General features: G+C 35.0%; 3 protein-coding genes across 3 annotated transcripts in view; 2 read left to right on the forward strand and 1 right to left on the reverse strand.

The window, feature by feature from the left end:
- The window catches only part of LOC100253751 (5'-3' exoribonuclease 4), a 73,770-nt gene extending 70,872 nt beyond the window's left edge, over positions 1 to 2,898 (forward strand). The window contains exons 21-22 of the mRNA XM_010661627.3: positions 1,063 to 1,145; positions 1,603 to 2,898. Of these exons, the coding sequence (XP_010659929.1) occupies positions 1,063 to 1,145; positions 1,603 to 2,341 (822 nt within the window). The 3' untranslated portion in view covers positions 2,342 to 2,898. The remainder of the gene's footprint in view (positions 1 to 1,062; positions 1,146 to 1,602) is intronic.
- A 3,175-nt stretch (positions 2,899 to 6,073) lies between these two features.
- On the reverse strand, positions 6,074 to 7,028 carry LOC100259018 (uncharacterized). Its single transcript, XM_002276370.4, has one exon. The coding sequence runs from the start codon at positions 6,792 to 6,794 to the stop codon at positions 6,192 to 6,194; it is 603 nt and encodes a 200-aa protein (XP_002276406.1). The 5' UTR covers positions 6,795 to 7,028; the 3' UTR covers positions 6,074 to 6,191.
- Positions 7,029 to 12,318: 5,290 nt separating this feature from the next.
- On the forward strand, positions 12,319 to 14,003 carry LOC100253879 (probable transcription factor At3g04930). The gene has a single exon (XM_002276389.4). The coding sequence runs from the start codon at positions 12,658 to 12,660 to the stop codon at positions 13,843 to 13,845; it is 1,188 nt and encodes a 395-aa protein (XP_002276425.1). The 5' UTR covers positions 12,319 to 12,657; the 3' UTR covers positions 13,846 to 14,003.
- The last annotated feature ends 6,078 nt before the right edge of the window (positions 14,004 to 20,081 follow it).

Here is a 20,081-nt window from a genome sequence, read left to right on the forward strand (position 1 = left end):
AGAAAACAAACTTGACACGCTAGTCATATGATTAGTTGCCCTGAATCTATGATCCAAGGAATAGAATTTCTTGAGGTGACTTTTAATGCAGTTAAAAAAATTACCTGTTTGGCTAGGTTGGACAACAAAGAAGGGTTAGAAGAAAAATGTACTTATTTATAAACCTATATAGTTGTTCCAACTGTTCTTTGGTAAAGAGAATTGTTTCTTGTCTTCTTGGGTTAATGGCAGAATTATTTGTATTTTTCCGCTCACTTTGCCAAGCAAATGCGTGTGAAGTAGTAGAAATCAAAGCATAAACCTCTAAGTGGTGGAATTCTTTGCTAAGAACTTGCCCACGTACTTGATCCAAAACTAGATTTAAACAGCTAGAAATTCAAAGATCTTTGACATTCTTCTATTAAATAATTAATCAAGAATAGAGAAATATTAAACTCCTTGATCGGCGATGAAGGCTGAAACCAAACTCAAACTTATGTCTGCAATGAAGGCCAACCAATAGGGTTAACAAAGGAGCCAAAAAATAAAACAGAACGACCTGTAATTTACACTAGCAAAAAAATTAAGAATAAAATAAAAATAAAAATAAAGAACCACCAACAAGAGAATATCTGACAATACCCAGAAACTGTAAGACAATATCATGTGCAAATTCTGATTATAATTTTATATTTTTTTTAAAAAAAAATTGTACAATAGGTCAATGGGAACCACCTAGGAAATGAAGATTTACAGTGATAGCATTCCTAAATTACAACTAGAAATCAAGAAGAAAACGTGTTCAAAAGAATAGCCATAAAAGGTAAAGGTAAACCAGGAACCTAAATATAGTCGGTCAATCAGCTTAGAATCAAGGAAGTAAATCCAGTAGGAAATAAAAATCGGAGGGTTGATTTTCAACAAGGTTGGCGAGGCTCAGGTCATAGTCAGTATATATATATATTATAAAGAAACTTGCTTATCATTGTGGGTGCTATCTCATGCACTATTATTTTGGATGCTATTAGGTAGTTTTATTTTCATGTAGTCATAGTCCACTTTTGCTATTTTATTTGTTTGCAGGTTTTAAGACCTTTCGACATAAAGCCCTTGCCTGTGTTGTGGCATGAGGACAATGGTGGTCGGCGCCAGCAAGGCAGAGAGAGGTAAAATTTTATTTCCACAATTTTCTGTTGCAAATCTGCAGTCTCCCCATCATTGTTACAGTGCTAAAAGTTGCCTCTTTGACTTGAGAGCTTGGGAAACGTGCACCTACCAGACAAAAAGTAAAATATACATCAAGAAGTTTTGATTGGAGGTCTTTGGAATCCATCAGGAGAACAAAGTTGGAGCTACTATCGGCCTCCCTTTCCCTTTTCCTCTCTGGCTATTAAACACTTTTCGCAATGTTGGAGTATTCACCTTTCCAGTGTACTTCAGCACAAAATTTCAAACTAAAAGTTTAAATTTCATTCAAAAGGATGAGTAGCACTATTCGATCTTTGAAAAAAGAAAAAAGAAAAGAAAAATAACTAGTTCACTCTTTCTTTCCTTTCTTTTTTCATTTCCCTTTTTTTAGTAATTTTGCCAACTGCAACTCATCTCAAAATATTGCTCTTTCAGGCCACAAGTGCCACGGGCAATATCTGGTCCTCTATTGGGAGAAGCAGCACACCGGCTACTTAAGAACACACTGAATATCAAACCCAACAACACATCTTCTGGAATGTTGTTACAAACACCATATCGTAATATGCCAAGCAATTATGTAGTAAACCGGCCAAGGCCAGCTGGACCCTCTGGGTATGAGAAGGGCTTCAATGGAGACTCAAATTATTACTATGGACATTATGACAACCCCCGAGGTGCACTCAGTATCCCTCGGTTCCCCCCCTCTCCCAACAATATGCAAGGCAACAGACAGAATTTCAGGGTGCAAGATAGATCAACATTTCAGGACCAATATCGCAACTCAAGGACAGGAATGTCTGCTTTGACAACAGAGCAGAATTTCAGGGTTCAACATAGACCACCATATCAAGACCAGTTCTCTGAATTAAGTATGGGAATGTCTACTTTGACTATAGAAGAAGGGGTTAGAACCAGGCAACCTATAGTAAGGCCATCAAGGATGCCAAGTGCAGCAGACACACTGAACACTAATAACCAGTTTGTACAGAACAAAAGTCCTCCAGCACCACCCTCAAAGTGGATAGAGAGACAAGCAACTGGAAATGCTGGAATGATTGTTAGACAACAGGACAATGTGTCAGCTGGAACATATGAGAAACCTATAAAAAAGGTTTATCAGGTTAAGATGCAACACTTGCAGGATTCATCTGATCCTGGATCCCAGCAATGATTCTTGTGGCTTTTCTTGAATCTGGCTGTCTCTATGATTAGAGCAGATGTTTCCAGAGGACATGCCTGACACTTGTTGGGGCCTGACATGCACAGCATCCCAAAACTTGACGATGTGGTTGTGAGCATAGCCCCAGCTTTAATTTTCTTTTGCACCAAGTTTGACACGTAGCTGTTTGGCATGCCAGGCTACATTGGAGATGGATTTCTTGTGTAGAATATGTGCAAGTCCTGCATGATTTTGCATATTTTGGTGGGAGGAAAGTGCTACAAGGACACTCACTTCTGGTGGGTTGATATAGTGGGATGTAAAATAGACACCTGAGTTGCAGTTGGGTTTAAGGAGCATACAAAACATTGTGATTGTATTCTTTTAGGATGTTTTTAAATCACAGTTTCACCGGGACAAAACAACAGCAGATGTAACAATTTTTTTCTTCTTTCTGGAGATGTAACCCACACAGAACTTTCTGTTTATGGGCATCAACTTGTACTTGAAATTATTATTTTCTTTACAATTTCCTCAAATTAAATCATGACTCGGAAAGAGTTTATAAATCTCTGACAATGAAATGGTAATGTGGAATCTGGTGAGAGGGTTGGTTGCAGGCTGTATGACTCGAAAGATAACTCGGTTTTGAGTTGGCTCTTGTTTGTGGTTGCTGATGAGTATTATGTTCTTATGCCTGCTGCCCTTCGGGTTCATTGTCCATTTCTTGCAAGCTGTTCTGAGTTCTTATAATATGCCATTTTTTGCAGCCCATTCTGTATTGTTCTTCTCTTTTTGTCTTTCTGAAACATTCAGGATTCTGTCTCCCTGCTTCTTTGCAAAAGAACATTTGTGAAGCATAGCAAATTTGATTGTGCTTTGGGGTTTCTCATTTGCTTGGAATAGGTTTCTAAAGCCATTGAAGCCAGAAAGTTAATTCACCATTGAGCTATGCCTCAGTGGTATTCAAATGCTTATTGGAAGAGGCTCCACGGTCGTGGTTGAATGTAAAGTTCTTTGTTTAAACTTGCTGGAACATATTTTCTGCAACTGAAGGCAACAATTCCTGCATTTCAGTGACGTTCATACCTCAGGAAACCTTTCAGTTTTCTTGTTCCAATAGAGAGGAAATGAAGAGCAAAGGTGCCTGAAATAAGTCCGATATTAGATATTCTTCTATACAATCGTCTGGCTGATTCCAAAGAGAGACTATTTTGTGCGGTGTTAAAACTTGTTGGACCTGGGTCATAACCATACACAATGCAGCAGACTGTAGACACGTATCAGAAAAAGATATTGGGCAGAACGATGAGCCTTCTCCAAGACTAGAACCCCATCAATAAGTTAACCAGAAGCCAAGGGGTATCATCAAACTAAACTAACGTGACCATAGAACGTTGGTAGAACAATGAGCCTTTTTTACTTTTCACAGTGGCCAAGCAAGGGCGGGGGTGGGGGTGTGGAGTGGTGGGGTTGGGGTGTTGTGGGTTTTCCTTGCCTGGAATGGATTTCTTGTAACTGCGGATACCTGATTCATGATATTAGTTCCTTTGCTTTAGACTTTATTACCATTCAGGTAAAACTCATCCATGCTACAGTCCCTGGTTTACCTCCCCTCTATCACACCCTTCCCATCTACCTCACTTTTCTCAACTGGACCTCCCCCTCCCTTCTTTGTTCTGATCAGATGATAAAGACTTGGATGCAATGTGTTTAAAAGTCTTTCAGGATTCACAGTAGGTAATAAAGACGAGTTGATTGCATAGCAGCCATGAATATCAAAATCCCTGATTAGCAATACATTGAAGACCTGCTCAGAAACTAAGGGATGGAGAAAGGGTACAATGGAAAGGATCCAAACCCCACAATCACAACCATGAGAAGAAGCAATTTGAAGGCCAAGACCCATTTGGACTTCTGTACAAGCAGGCAAATAATGCACTGGAATGAAGCCACCATGTCCGCATTCAGTAAATCAATAATTCCATGCTGGATTAAAGAGAGTAAAATTGTCAAGCATGTGCATGATTAGATTGAATAATGGTGCTAAGCATGTCAACAACCATCTGATTGTATAACCATTAGCTTGCATAGATTGTTGATGGCTTCCAAAATATGTACTCTCTCATGCATGATGGCTCATCATGCCACTAGGAGCCTTTTTTTTCTTTTTCATTTGTTTTATCCCTTTCTTTCTTTGTGAATAATGAATTCTGCCCACTCCATACCATCCTGCCAAGACAATTATGGTTACCATTTAATTAAGAGAATCCTTTAACCATGATGCTTCCATCATTATTCTCAAATTTCATTTTGGTTATTTTAACCCAACCTTGAATTTTTGCATCTATACATAACCAACTTTAATCATATTTCATGAGCTATATGGATTAATCCTAACCGAACTTGAATCTGCCATCACTTTGCCTCTTGCATGACTCTAATTCCATGGATGAAGACCTTTTATGGGTAATTAATTCTAGAAGTTAAAAATCATGGGCCGATGAACCTTACCAGAATTACAACAAATAGGCTTACTATGGAGAGCTAGTCCATTACTTGAATAGGCTCATATGAGATCCCGACAAAAGCATTATTCCCTTTGGCAACCTAGTCTTACCAAAATCATGATTTCTTGGTTCACTTCCTTGAGGTTGTCTGATAATACTGTGTTTGAAAACAAATTCAATAAAGCTACTGAGCCTGACATGGTTTGAGAACCGTTGATAACACAAGGGATGGCTTAGGAAAAAGGAGGTATTTTGGTTCTATAAATTCTATGAAATTGACCTCAAATAAAACTCAAATTTTGGAAAGTGCCAAACTCTTGACCTTATTTGTCTCATTAAAAATAAGAGGGAATAGACTATCAAATTAAGCTGAAGCCCATAGAGTTCTACACTCCCTTTGGTAGTATGATATAACACATCAATAAGATTAGAAACCACCGACCACGAGTTTGCCTTTTCTCTTTACTTGGTTTAGTTATTTTTAGTTCAATCCCAGCAAATCAATGGAGCAAGAACACAATATTGTCATTTTTACTGCTATTTGCTGAAAGATAGTTTTGTTTACTTAACCAGAGTAGGGGAAAACAGTTCAATGAAATTGTAGGGAGAGAATTTTGAAGCAAATGGTTTCAACAACAGCATGGTATGATAACATATGGAATGTAATCTTAATAAAACTGGGAGTACAAAATAGGTAATGGTTAAGAATGATGACCAGAAACATCTAGCAGCCATTTTGACCATCTAGGTTACCATCTAGGTTCAAACATATGTAAGGATGGAGAGATTTGAAAAGAGGTTGCAATGCATCGAATGGGAAGGATGTTTGCCCCTAAAGGGTCATTGGAAACGCCACTGACCAAATTCAAGGGAAAGTTCCACAAGATATTGCAAACACAAGCCATATTTTAAAGTATGAATCATCAAGAGGAGTAACAATGACAAGGTCATATTTGACATGCAGATGTTTAGATGGATGAATCTCAACAGAAAAAAGGGACTGGAAAGGAATAGTTTGAGCCCTTCCTATAAAACTTTGTTGAGCTAAATAAAGCAATTTCCAACTACATTCCATAGTATAGCACTTTCCCTTCTATTATTCAATAGAATAATGAATTTTGGACAGAAAATTGGGAAACTTCCACAGTTTGTAAGTCTATAGTACCAAAACTGAAGATTGACTACTTCCTATAGTATTGAGAACTCCATTCCACATATCACCATGACATAGATATTCAATAGAAATCATACTATGCTATTTCAAATCATCCAATTTAACCTGAAATTCTTCTATTTTCACATATCACAAATATATTTCTAATACACATACAAATAAGTACAGGGAGGGCCTATTATTGCAAAAAGTAACCAGACAAGAACAACACAAAGAAAAAGAGCAAGCTTCCATATATAAGCACAGCCTTTTGCCCAGAAGTCAGTGTATTACCACCCAATCCAAACTGCTGATTCTGTGCAAACCCCGCAATCTCCACACTCTTGCTCTCAAAGAAGCTCCTGGCCGCCCCGCACGTCGGGCACCGCCAGTCATCGGGCAATTTGTCGAATTGCAGCCCTGGTGGTATAGGGTAGGATGGGTCACCAGCAGCCTCATCATACTTATACCCACAAGACCGGCATTCATAAATTCCGGTGTTCAACACCGCGAACTTCTCTTCCAGACGGCGTTTGTCGAAATTCTCAGGCTCCTGGGGAGGAGAATCCGAGGTGGGTGTTGATGAATCAGGCTGTTCTGAGGTGGGTTTGTCTTCTTTGGAGACATCAACGGACCTTGAAGAGAATTGGGCCTTTGGGGGTTTGTGAAGAGCTGAAATGGAGGGAATTTTGGGGAGATGAGGAGGAAATGTGAGATGGGGTTTGGGCTTTGGAGGGGATTGTTGAGGGAGAGTGGTGGAGAGGTGGAAGGAGAAGGTGGGTCTTGTGGTTGCACAAGCCATCTCTCTAAGGACACTGAAAAGGGAAAATCAAAGGGCTTATGATGGGGAGCTTTGGGTGGAGGAGAGAGAGAGGAAATGGGATCATCGATGGCATAGCAAAGCATATGCTGTTGTTGTGATGAAAGGGAGAGTTGGATAAGGTGTGTGGGATTGTTGATTTTTCTTGGATTTTTTGTCTTTGATGATGAGTCATGCCATGTAGCCAACAACCCATGTCTCATATGAAGTTACCTCAGCAACGTTGTGTGTATAAAGTATAAACTACCACATACTCCTTTCCAATTTGCTTATATTCCTTTGAAAGTAATTTCCATTCTTGATGAACAAATATTTTTAGGGTCACTCCGGGCACATAGGCCAAAATAACCATCAAATTGTAAAAATTATGGGTGCAAGACCAATAATATCCTTTCCTGCTAGCTTCCTCACAACGACGCGTGTACCTACAACAACTTGTGCTTGGATGACACGTCTCTCTGAAACTTAAGTTAATATTAGAAAGAGACAAATAAAAGCTTTTTAGGGAGCTTATTTCATCTTTTAATGTCATATCTATTCTCTTATCTCCCCTACAACTCATTCTATTTTGCAAATTAAGGATTATTTTACCTTTTTTAATCAAATATTCCATATTTTTATTTGTCAATAAACTTTGATACTATTGAACATGGGCAAGATAAATATACACTGATGAATAAACTTCAATATTATTAAATTAATGTTGAAACAAATATATAACTTAATTAGAGAGACAATAAATATATAACAAATTAACTAATGCCTCGGTGCAATGACATAACCCGCACCCTTCCTTACCTCTGTTGAGGTTGGTTTAAATTGTATTGTCGTTGTTCTCTATTTTTTAAACTCTTTAAGAGTTCTAACTAATATTTTCAAAACCAAGTCACTCATTAAATTGAAAAAATTATCAATTTACAATTCAATAGTTAGACCAATGATTAAACTGTGGTCAAACCAATAACATCACAGATATATAATTTATCTTTTATTAAATTTAAAATAATTATAAAAAAATTAAATATGTATAGAGAAACTTAAAATCAATAATATTTATTTTTCACATTTAATATTTTTAGGATTAAATAATAGATAAATATAAATATGAAGATATATATTGGAAATGAGAAGAAAATTATATTATTTAATTTTATTTACTTCTTAAATATCATATTCTTTTATCATTTTCAAAGATATTAAATTATTTTACTTATATTATTTTCAAATTTATTATTATATAAACCATCATGATAAGTTTAGCTATTATCTTGCAAGTGTCAACAAAACCTACACCCGCCCTAGCAGTTGCAGTGTCCCTTCTCTTAGTATTCATAAGATGTCATCCCACATTGCAAACTGATGGAGAAAAAGCAGCCTTTAAAATCAAAATCGAAAATCCAGCCACTACAATGTTGAGCTTCGCTGGGCCTTGCTTCAGTAGAGCCCATATGGATACCCCAAAGCATGGCCAGAGATGGGGTTCTATAGATTTTCCGACCTAATATGTAAACTTGGAATAGGCTCTAGTCGATTGTTCGACCAAGATTATCTACGTATATGATTAAGTATATTATCATCTTGGCTTGATCTTGAGAATTATTTGCTTCAAGCATTTTGAATCTTTAATGGACTTGTTTGCTTCATGCATTTTGAATCATTAAAGAATTTTCATATATTTAGCTATGGATCCCCACAAATATGTTGTAGCTACATCATAAAAAATCTATCAAGTCTTTTAAGAACTATCAACCACATGATTGAGTCATTGCAAGAAGTAATATGCAACATATTTTTCCTTCGTTTCAATTATACTTCTGTATAATAATCCATTTGTATCTAATAGTTTTTCCATCTTCACGCATCAAACTTCAGATCCATTTACATCCAATGAATTATATCTTTAGGTTCACTTATATCCAATCTATATTTCGGGTCTTAATATTTCTATAGCTAAGTTTAGTTTTGTCTTAATCGCTTCATTCTACTTTGGTCAATTAATTATATGTCAACATTCTTTTTCAATTCATGATTAAGAATATTTATTGAGGGATGTTTGAGAAAAAGATTCAAAATTTTATTTTCTTCGTATTTTCTAGCCATATAATATTATCATTTCAACATAAAAATCATTAAAATAAAATAAAATAAAGAAATCTCTTCAATATGCTTTTAATATAAAAAGTTGAAGGAAACATGTTTATATTGAGAAAGGACTTTAGCATGAGAAGTGTGTTATTATAAAAGTAAAATAATAATAATAATAAAGAAAACTACTAAGACAACGAAATTCATAGAAAGTAAACTCTAAAATTATCTATTTCTAATAATCATAGCCTTAATTCCACCATAATGATTAAGTGAATGTTTTTTCAAAGTCAAGTCAAATAAGATATTCCAAAAATATAGTTAATCTTTAGAAACATAAAGCGACTTCGTATCCTTTACAAAGCAAATAAAAAAATAAAAAGGCTTTTAAGGAAATTCACTATACATTACCACCCTTGGATCCAAACGAATCCTAAAGTTTTAGTATTTCTTTGAAATTGCAATGTAGGGTTGGCCTAACCTACCCAATCAACTTGTATAACGTGTTGATTGATTGAGGCGAAGATGATGGTTATATTCCAATTGGTCTACCTTTATGTCAATCAATTGACCATTCTTTTATGACTAATTTATCAACTTTCAATATTTACTTTCTCCTCTTTCAAACTTTTGAACAGTCAAAACCAATTTGAAATTTAGTATGTCCCAAATAATTCTTCAAAAATTAGAATATGTTTGATAGTATTTATCTTCAAAGGTTTCTTAGTGGAATCATTTATCAAATATTTAATTTTTTTAAAGTGTTCTCTAAATTTTATTAAACGTCTAATTTTTCTTCAAAAATACTTTTGAAGTTAAAAGTATTTTCTAAAAATATCGTAAAACAAACTTTTATTTTTTTAAGTTGTGATATAACCCTCTAAATATCAAATTAGCCAGACAAGTATTTTCATTTTTCACTTTTTTTTGTGAGTGTACTTCTATGAGTGGACTAAGGAAGAAGAAGATAAGAAACAATACAATTAAGGCTATGTTTAGTTTCTAAAAAAATTTGAGGGAAAGAAAATAAAAAGGAAAAGTAGAATGAAAGAAAGCATGAAGGAAAATAAAAAATTGATTTAAAATCGATAAATTATTTTTATATATTACTTCAAATTCATTTTTTATTTATTTTAAATCTTTAATATAAAGATTAAATAGATTGAAAATACATAAGTTTTTAACTTATTTTAATCAGATTTTATTTTCTATAATACAATTAAATATGAAAAAAAAATCATTTTTCTTAATATTTTTTTTCTTTTTTCATTTATACCTTCTAGAATAAAATATAATATAGAGGAAGATATTTTGAACTCTAATGGGTCATAAATGAAATGAGAACAAAATTTTCCTCTCTTACTTATCCTTTTTGATTTGATGACTATAAACTTTTTCCCTACTCATTTTCTATGGGATGCAAGCTAACATGGGAAATGTAAATGTACACCAATTGTTTCTCTATATACTCCCCCATTTTATTATTATTATTTTTTTTTTAAATTTAAATAGATTTTTGAAATCTTTATTCTACTTTTTTTTTTCTCCAATCCACCCATACACATGCCCCCACACACGTATAAGAACTCTACATGCAATTCTTCTTTTTCTTTTTTCCAACCTTCTCTTCTCTTACCTTCCATGTTCCTAATCTCAAGTTCCTCCATTTTTCCTAGTTGAAATTAAGGGGAATTTTTTTTATTTTATTTTTGTAAATTTAAGCAAGGAAGGTGAGATAAGGAAGATGGGAAGGAAATAATGGTGGGGAGGATAAGAGGGTGCAAGAGAAGAAGAGGAATAACTAAAAGTAGGAATAAGGTCTTTTGACACGAAAGAAAAAGGTAGGATAAGAATTTTGCATACTAATTTTAATTTCAAATAAATAAATTTTTTAAAAAAGGAAGGGAAATATAAAAAAATAAAGAGGGATTTATATACAAATTTCCCCATTTAACACTATGTTTTAATACCAAACCACGATGTTGACCTTAGCCGAGTCCAAACACTAATTCAAACATTATTGGGCCAACCAACCCAATGTTCATTAAGCCCACTTTTCTCCGGACTCACAAGCCAACCTAAATAATAATTAAAGAAATTTTTAAAAACATAAATAAAGAAATTTAGAATCGGTTTGACAACTGCTTTCGAAATCAACTTTCTGTTCTCCATAACAAAAAAAAAAAAAAAGGTTTGGTAATAAAAAACTATTTTCTATAGGGTATTTTTATCAAAAAAAATTTAGTTGTTTTATATTATTTTTATTTGTTTTCTAATGACTATTTTAAAAAATAATTATATATGTATGTATGTAGAATGATTGAAAATAGAACATTGGATATAAAAATTATTTTTAAAATATATTTAAAAATATATTAAAAACATTTCAAGTTTTCAAATATATTTTTATTGTACAAAACATCATAAAACAGTTTTCAAAAACTATTTTTTAGAATTATTTTTGAAAAATAATTATCAAACAGAATCTTAGTTGTAACTCTAGACCTAATTAGGAACATGAAAGTGATCTTAGGAAAAATAAGAATAGCTAGAACATTTTTTAAAATTTTATTGAACTTATATTCTAGCTAGCATTACGTTTGAGCAAAAACAAGCCTTGCTATGAGTCGTGTGGGACATGAGAGATGTAATCAATATTATTAGAAGTTGCTTTTAAAATTTAAACACTAGTTTTAGCATCTAGGAAAGTCTCCCAAACAGGACTTTGATATCTAATTTTGGTTTCATGTTGTATTCCAATTTGGGCATGCATGATATTATTGTTCATGTAATTTTTGTTTTGTAAATAGGTGGAAGTGGATGACATTTGATTTTGATTGAAGTTGGACAATTATGAGTGCCTTACCCATCTTCAACTATAAGCTTAAAAATCAATCATTTAGCTACTTCTATTTAGTAGTTTATTAAACATACAATAAAATCAATATTTTCACTTTTATAAAGTCAAGGTTGAGGGATAATATACCCTTATTATATTTGATTTTAGAATAAATTTTAAACTATACAAAAATTATGTAAAATTAACATATATCATGCGAGTTGGACTAATAATTATGTTAGTCGTATTCATAACTAAAAAAAAAATTAATATATCGATTTTGTGGATAGTGAACTCTACACCTCAATCGATGAAAGTGCATGTAAAATTTAGGTCATTGGATGAAGATCAAATCAATAAGAACAAGAGGATTAAAAATAAGTGATCAAATCGAACTTGATACAAAACAATGAAATGAAAATATATATGCGGTGCAGTCTGATTCTCGAGTTTTTTTTTATATATATTAATTCGAGAGTTCGTATTTTCGTAGGAGAACAAAAAAGAATGATTAAATGGGTGGAAAGGAGATAAATTCAACTCATAATTGTACTAGTATCATAATCAAGTAAGTATAAATTAAATGATATGGTAGGAAGATGAAATGATGACCAAAACATAAGGGGAAGATGCCTAGTTTGGAGATTTCCTCCCTAACTAGGCACCAAATGAAACGTACACGTCACCCGGTGTGACACGAAACTCGTGAACACCCACAGGCCTAACCACCCTAGAGAGAGCCAGGTCCAACCCCACCCACGCGGCCACGCCCACACGGTCACACCCCCCCCTGCCCTCAACATTAAACCTAACCCACACCCAACGCTTCCCCAGCTTTCAACCCCCCGCTTTCCTGTTCTCTTTTTTCTCTCTCTACCTTTCTCTCTCTTTCTGTTTCTCTTTCTCAAACCCCCCTCCCCCATGGCCTCTGCGGAAGACCCCACCACCGTCTTCGGGGAAGAAGACCTAGACGACGATGAGGACGAAGACAGCGAAGAGGAGGAGGAGAATCTAGCCTTGCCCTCCCACCAAGACGACGACGTTTTGGATGAAGATGATGAGGATGACGAAGACGACGACGTTTTGGACGAGGCCTCCGCTTCACCTTCCACCTCTGGTGATCCTCATATCTCCTCTTCCTCCGTCGCTCCTGTTGTTACAGTTCCGGTGGTCACCGTCGCCGTCCCCGGCGTACCCAACGGCGAGCCCATCCCTGCCGCTGTGGACTCTGCTTCCGATCCGAAGCGGCCTCGTGCCGGTGAGGAGAAGAAGCCCTTTGACGAGTCTCGGAGACTGTTTCAGCGGCTGTGGACCGACGAGGATGAGATCGAGCTGTTGCAGGGGTTTCTGGAGTACAGTGCGCAGCGAGGCCCCAACAGTTCCTCCCACCATCATGATACGACTGCGTTTTACGATCAGATCAAGTCAAAATTGCAGCTTGATTTCAATAAGAACCAGCTTGTGGAGAAGCTCCGGAGGTTGAAGAAGAAGTACCGGAACGTCGTGAGTCGGATCAGCTCCGGTAAGGAATTTTCCTTTAAAAGCCCTCACGATCAGTCCACTTTTGAAATCTCTCGCAAAATTTGGAGCACCACCACGGCCATCACCGGTGTCCCAGAAGAAACCGTGCTCGAAGACGATGACGCAAACCCTAACCCTAACCCCACCACCAACCCTAGTCCCAATCCCAATCCCACCCCTAAAGGGTTCAACAGTTATAGCATCGATGTGAATAGTGCGGAGAAGAAGGTGCCTAGGTCGCGAAAACGATCTAGAGCGAAGCTTGATGAAAAGCCTGTGCTGAATAATCAGAATCACGAAATGCCATCCTCGATTCCGAGCTTAATTGAGGAAACGGTGAGGAGTTGTTTATCGCCGTTGTTCAAGGAATTGCTGCATAATGCGGTTAATGGGCCATCATGTGGTGCAAGAGGGTTTGGAGGTATGGCTTTGAATCCAATGCCCTTGAGTTTTGGAGGCACAGAGGTGACGGATGAGAGGTGGAGAAAGCAACAGATTTTGGAGTTGGAGGTGTACTCAAAGCGATTGGAGTTGGTGCAAGAACAGATTAGATCAGCATTACAGGAGCTGAGAGGTATGGGAAGTTGATGGGGGTGGTTTGGGTTTGGATGATACTAGTACGTGTTTGGAGTTTTGTTTAGGTCATAAAATTTATTGGTCGATGATCAATGGTTAATATTGTAGCTGAGATGATTGCGTTTTGAATTTTATACTTCTGCTTATCTTAATTTATTGTTGTTGAATAATGGCTTCTGTTTATTTAGTCTTCAGTAGTTTGTTCAAATTCTTTCAATATGTGCACAGATATAATGGGTTCCTAAATTGAATGGAATGAATATATAGGTTAAAACCGATTAAGTAGTGCCTTTTATCTGATCATCATCTCCTGCTTGTGGCAAACTTTGCATGGTTGTGATTAGGGGATGGACATATAAATATGTGGTGTAATGTTTGTAAAAACTTGCCTTTTTGCTAAAATTTTATCATATACAGTCTGGGTGATATGTTGTTGATGTGTGGTGGGTTGCGGCTTGGTGATGGCTGCTCTGCAAGCGGTTTTTACATTTAGATGATAAATTAGCTCCTTGCCATCTCCCCTGGAAGGCAGACTCCAACTCTTTGGCAAGATGCATTGGGGGTCTTGCTGAAATTGTGCTTTCAAAGCTATAGAATGAAAAATAAATGGAATTTCCATGTTGTGGGAAGGGTGTGCCTGTTTTTTGGTTGTTGACTCCATGGGTTAGAGGAAAAATGAATTTGATTCTTGGGTGGTGTGAGTTTGTGAGTCCTGAAACTATGCTTATCTTTCTCTACGAAAAATGTGATCATATAGCCAGAAACCATGAAATAAGTGAAAGGCACTTTGCTAATTAGAGAGGCTTGATATGCCTTGATCGATGGAGGTTCTAGTGTTCTGTGCAGGTGACAAAATTAGTTGATAGTTTTGAATTATATACTTCTTACCTGAAATGATTGCCTTTACTACACTATGCAATGGATGACAATTAATGGATGGTTTGAAATTGCATTTTCTTCACCTGGAATGGCTGCAGTGACTACATCTATGTAACAAATGCTAGCACTCCCAGATTTGGAAATTTCAAATGTTCACTTCAATTGTGGATTTTAAGGGATTACATGGAGATTTATGTGTACAACTTTCGTAACCCCCAAGTTTTTTTAAAGTTGGCTCTATGACTCATAGGGATTTATCTTTTCTTCTTGTTGAGGTTGTGATTTTGAATTTCATGTTCTGTCTCTCTCCTCTCGCCTTCCCCAAAATCTCTCATCTATTTTGTTTTTCTGTTCTCATCCAATTCCCTTCTTCTTCTATATATGTAGCTCTTCTGTTGTCCCACATTAGATTGTTTTGATGTAATGCGAAGCTAGGTGGAAAGAAATTCCATTTTTTTCCTACTCCAGTGTTAGGATGCGTTAAGTGGGAGGAGTGGGAATGAAATCCATTTCTAAGTCGGGTCATTCCATCCCTTCACCCAGTATTCTCATCCAGGTATCATTGAGAATTGGCTCAAGAATAAAAATAAGATAAAATAAAATAAACAAACAAGAATTTGTGGAACTCTAAAATATTCATTATGAATTCTCAACAATAAGGTTTGTATGATTTGTTAGATAATTTTTTTTTTTGATAGATTATGATTTTTTAGATAATAAAGTGGGGAATTTCTGTTCTCTTGCAATGAAAGTGTAGCAATAGAAGAAAAAAAGTTCCATTTTTATTTTTTAGATTTGATGTTTTGTACAGTTTGATTGCTGAGGATTTTCTATTAGTTGGAGAGAATTTGGTAGAAAGGATGGAAGAATAATGGTCCTTTTAATTTCAAATCTCATGTTTTCTGTAGTTTTTTCACTAGGAAAGTGAAAAATTTTCCTATGATTGCTGTGAAAGTGTAGGGGAGGAAAGAATGAATTTTCTTCTAATTTGATATTTGTGTACTTTTGATTGCAAAGGTGGTTGAGAAAAGTAAGAGCAATAAAGTTTTTCTTTTTTTTTCTTTTGTTTTATTTATTGTTCAGAAAGTGGTGATCTTCTGTTTGGTGCCTAGAAAGCGTAGGGAAGAAGAAGGGAGTGGAGATTTCCTAGAAACTTTTTAAACTTCAAAACTTTAAAACTCTATGTTTTGCTTAAATTTGGTTGCTGAGAAAGTCCTTTTTGTTACTCTGAATAGAAAAGTAAGGGATAATGAATGTTTTATTTTATTTATTTATTTATATTCTGGGTGTTCCTTTTGCAGCTGAGCTGAGAAAGTGAGATTTTCTGCTTTGCCTGAGAGTAAAGGCAAAATGAAATGTATGTTTTAGAAAAATTGTTCTTTTTATTTCATATTTGCCATTGCCAAAAACTGTTGCAACAATGGTAAGGTGATTTCTACTTTCATTCCCTGATGAATCCAGCTTCCGATGAGGGAATTGCAGAAATCATTTCTGTGAGCCAAATGTTTAGTTATAATATCCAAACAATGTTAGGATTGTGCTGCTTTTAAACTTATTATGAAAATTCAATTGTGTCTGTTTTATTTATTATATGTTATTATTTGCTTGTTTAATAAATGAAAAGAAAAATGAAATACTGTTGTTTCACAATCATAGGCGACTGCCATAACTTGTGAGTTGTGATCATGGTTTCTGTTTCATATGCTTTTTGCGAATGCTATATTTACGATCATTGAATCAACATGGGATGTCCAAATGTTTCCTTGCTGGTAGTTATGATCAGTTGTGTCATATCTTTGAAAAGGTTTGGTATGGGTTTCTGCACAATTTTGACTTCATGGCAAAAACATGCACAAGTTATTATGCTTTATGCTATGAAAAGCCTACAGCCTAGGTCTTGTTTGCATTGACCACAGATCCTTTGTTTCATATCCTTCTGGTGCAAAATACTAATATAATGCTTTGCTTTGGTTTTTTACTGTGAGTTTGTTTATGAAGCAGCTTTTGCTGCTGAAGAAGCTGGGAACATGGTCTGAAATTCCTTTCCAAGGCCACTTGAAAAAGGTTTGGAGCTTGATTAGAGAGTCATTAGCATAGTTAGGCATACGTATATGCATGGGTTATCTTATGTTACCAAAAAGTTACTTTCCAATACCATACAGGGACATGATGGTCGATGAGAAGTCTGTCATGGGACAAAAATGGTTTCTTTTGCTTGTACCTTTGCCTTAGTTCCATTTGTTTGTATCATAGTCTCATTACTTTGTATCCAAACTTGAAATTTTTTTTTATTTATACACATGCGCACACGTACATTCAATAGCTCAAGTTTTACTGGAAACATCAGTGGCTCATATCCGGAATTGGGTAGAATTTTCCATGTATTATACCTAATTCCAAAGTGAAATGGTTCACTTTTGCTGTATTCCCATATAAGATACTTGTGTTTTAGACTTTAAGATCAAACAAATCAATGTCTGAGGGTCTCTTTTTACAGAGACAAACAACAAAAGTAGAATGTTTTTTAATAGAATGATTGCAGCAGACAGAGATTCTTGAATGCACTGTAATAGCAGGGCCTTTTTGATGCTTATATATAAAAACAAAGGGGGAGCTTAGGAGCAGCAGGTTTACAAATATTCCAAGTGTAGTGGGGATATGGTAGTGGTACACTTCCCCACCACCACCACTACAACGGGCAATTAACCCACCATGCACATTCATGTCGAGTAGAGCCCCTCCATTTGCCTATAATGCTTGTACTGATGCTTCATTTTACATGTACAAAATCATTGAGTTTTTCTTCTTTTTTCTCTTTCATATTATTATCATTTTTCAGTTTTAGCTGGGTACACACTAAGAAACAGCGAGGTGTGGCCCTCCCCATCTTTACCTTTTATCAGCATTGAAGGGTGACCTCGGGTTTAGGATGTAGGATTTTGATCTTACCTTCTTTACGATAGAGTTTGTAGCTCTGGACCCACAAGGGGGCAAGACCATCAGCAGAAGGTACAAGGGGCACTTAACACTCCACCTTTGTCTATTTCACACATCGCATTAGATGGGTATCATGTTCATGGAATGTAATTCACCCTTGGCTGTACTAATTCACACCATTAACGTGTTTGATAGTGATTTTAAAAAGTGTTTTTAATTTTTTTTAATATTTGAAGATAAAAAATTTTGAGTGTTAAAAATGGTATAAACATTTTCTAAAATTATCATCAAATATACTCTAAATGGACTAAAGGGGGTATGGATTTCTGAAGTGAAAATGCTTCCATGATCTTTGGGCAATCTTGAGTAAAGGGCTCCTCCAACCTCTTGATCTTCAAACAGAAGTGTTAAGATATATTTCCACACATCACTCCCACTCTTTCAAGATGAGCATACCCTTGAGCTACTAACCGAGTTTTATTTTTCATCTAACTTATTTGACTTATTTTTAAAAATCCATTTATTTCCTCTTATGTTTACACCTCTTACCTCTAAGAACAAAATATTAAACATCATTTTGGTTCAGCTTCTCATAAAACCTATCATCCGAGATAGGTTTAGTGGAGAGATGTTGCAAGCATAAATTGCTTCATTTAATTTGGTTTAATGTTTAGTCACCATCTTTTTATCATTACTATCATTGCAAGTCCTTTTAGTACTAAGACGAAAATGAATCATGTTTCCCACCATTTGTTGAAAACCCTTGTTCTTACTCTTAGTCATATCAGTTTGTTGAAGTGTTTTGGGAGTTGAGAATCTATTCTTAATCTCTTAATCAACACAAATTCACAAAGCTTGAGTTATCAAATTCCTCATGTCTATTACTCTTAATTCAAACTACGGTGCAACCTTTCTCCTTTTGAACTTATACTACTAGGTATACCTCAAAAAATTATCTACAATAACTCAAATATATCTCGTACCCCCTGAAGTCTCAGCTCTGATATGCCATGTCAAGTCCATATGCAATAAGTCCTAGAGTTTAAGAGTCGGCATAGCTGTCTTCTTCTTACCTGGCTAATGAGTTCACATCTCTTTAAGGAATGTTAGACAACTTTAGAACTTCTCTAATTAGTTCTTAGTTTAGATTTACAAAGTTCAAGTGACCTAATCAATGATGCCTTAATCGAATGAGCTTTAGCATTGCTCTCTTATGTTCATAAGTCAAATTAGCCTATAGAGTAGAACAATCATAAGTGATTCTAGATCCAACTAGAAAGATTGCTTTATCTTTTACCATGCATTTATCATAAATAACACACATGTTATAGTTATTGTCACACGTTAGACGGATGTTGATTAGATTCACTTTTAAACTTTTAATATACAAAATCTCAAGGAGAGTTAACAAACTATATGTAACACTTAAGTTATAATTATTGTCATGCATCTAGCAATGCTAATCTGACTAATTTTTTTGAACCTTCAATGAACAAAATCTCATTGAGAGATTGCAAACCATAGGTTTTAATAGTCCCTTTGCTTTTCTCTTTTGTGATGTTCCAATCTCCAAATGCGCTCCCTTATTCCAAGTCTTCAAAGATAGAAAAACATGACCTGGAACCAATCATGTGCCTAGAGCACCCACCATTGAAGTGCCAAATATTCGACTCTCTAGTTCCAAAGGATGTATACACAAGTAGGGACTTGATGCTACCTTTTGGAACCCCCTTGGGATCACTTTGACTTTAGAGCCTTAGGCTTCTCTTTGATCTAAGTTAATTGTGTCTTGATGGTAAATGTAGAGCTCCACATTGACTTGGCTTCCATCTTTTTGTTCAATATTTTGAGGGTATTTGATAAAACCTAATGCTTATTACTTAATGATTTAAATTGATTTTAAGTTATTATTTTTAAATTATTAATTTAAAACTTATAACTTATTTTTTACCTTAAGTATTAAGGTTATTTAGTAAAGTTAACCTAAAATTTTAATCAAATTGATATATTTACCCTCATTAATTTTAACTAATATTTATCCTCCTTGATTTTAACTAATATTTATTTTCATTAATCTTAAGTAATAAATTGATTTATTAAACATTCATATTTACAGTATTTTTATTAGTGTATTAGGTTAGATTAAGTTGACAAATTTGTTCCATTCATACTAGTTTAGGACTCAATGTACTCTAGTGTAATTTACACTCCTTTGAAGATTTAAGATTTGGTGCATAATCAAGTTGAGAGTAAAGAGGCAAATATGGTTGAGTTTTTTTTAGAATAATGACATAAAAGGCATAGAGTGAACTTATAGAAATTAGAAATAAAATTAATTTGGAAAGAATTTTTTTTTTAAAAAAAAAAATCTTTTGAAACAATAAAAATAATTTGAAAAGGAATTTAAATTGAAGAATTTAAAAATAAAAATC

Source organism: Vitis vinifera, chromosome 14 (genome assembly GCF_030704535.1).
Source record: "Vitis vinifera cultivar Pinot Noir 40024 chromosome 14, ASM3070453v1".
NCBI classification, from domain to species: domain Eukaryota; kingdom Viridiplantae; phylum Streptophyta; class Magnoliopsida; order Vitales; family Vitaceae; genus Vitis; species Vitis vinifera.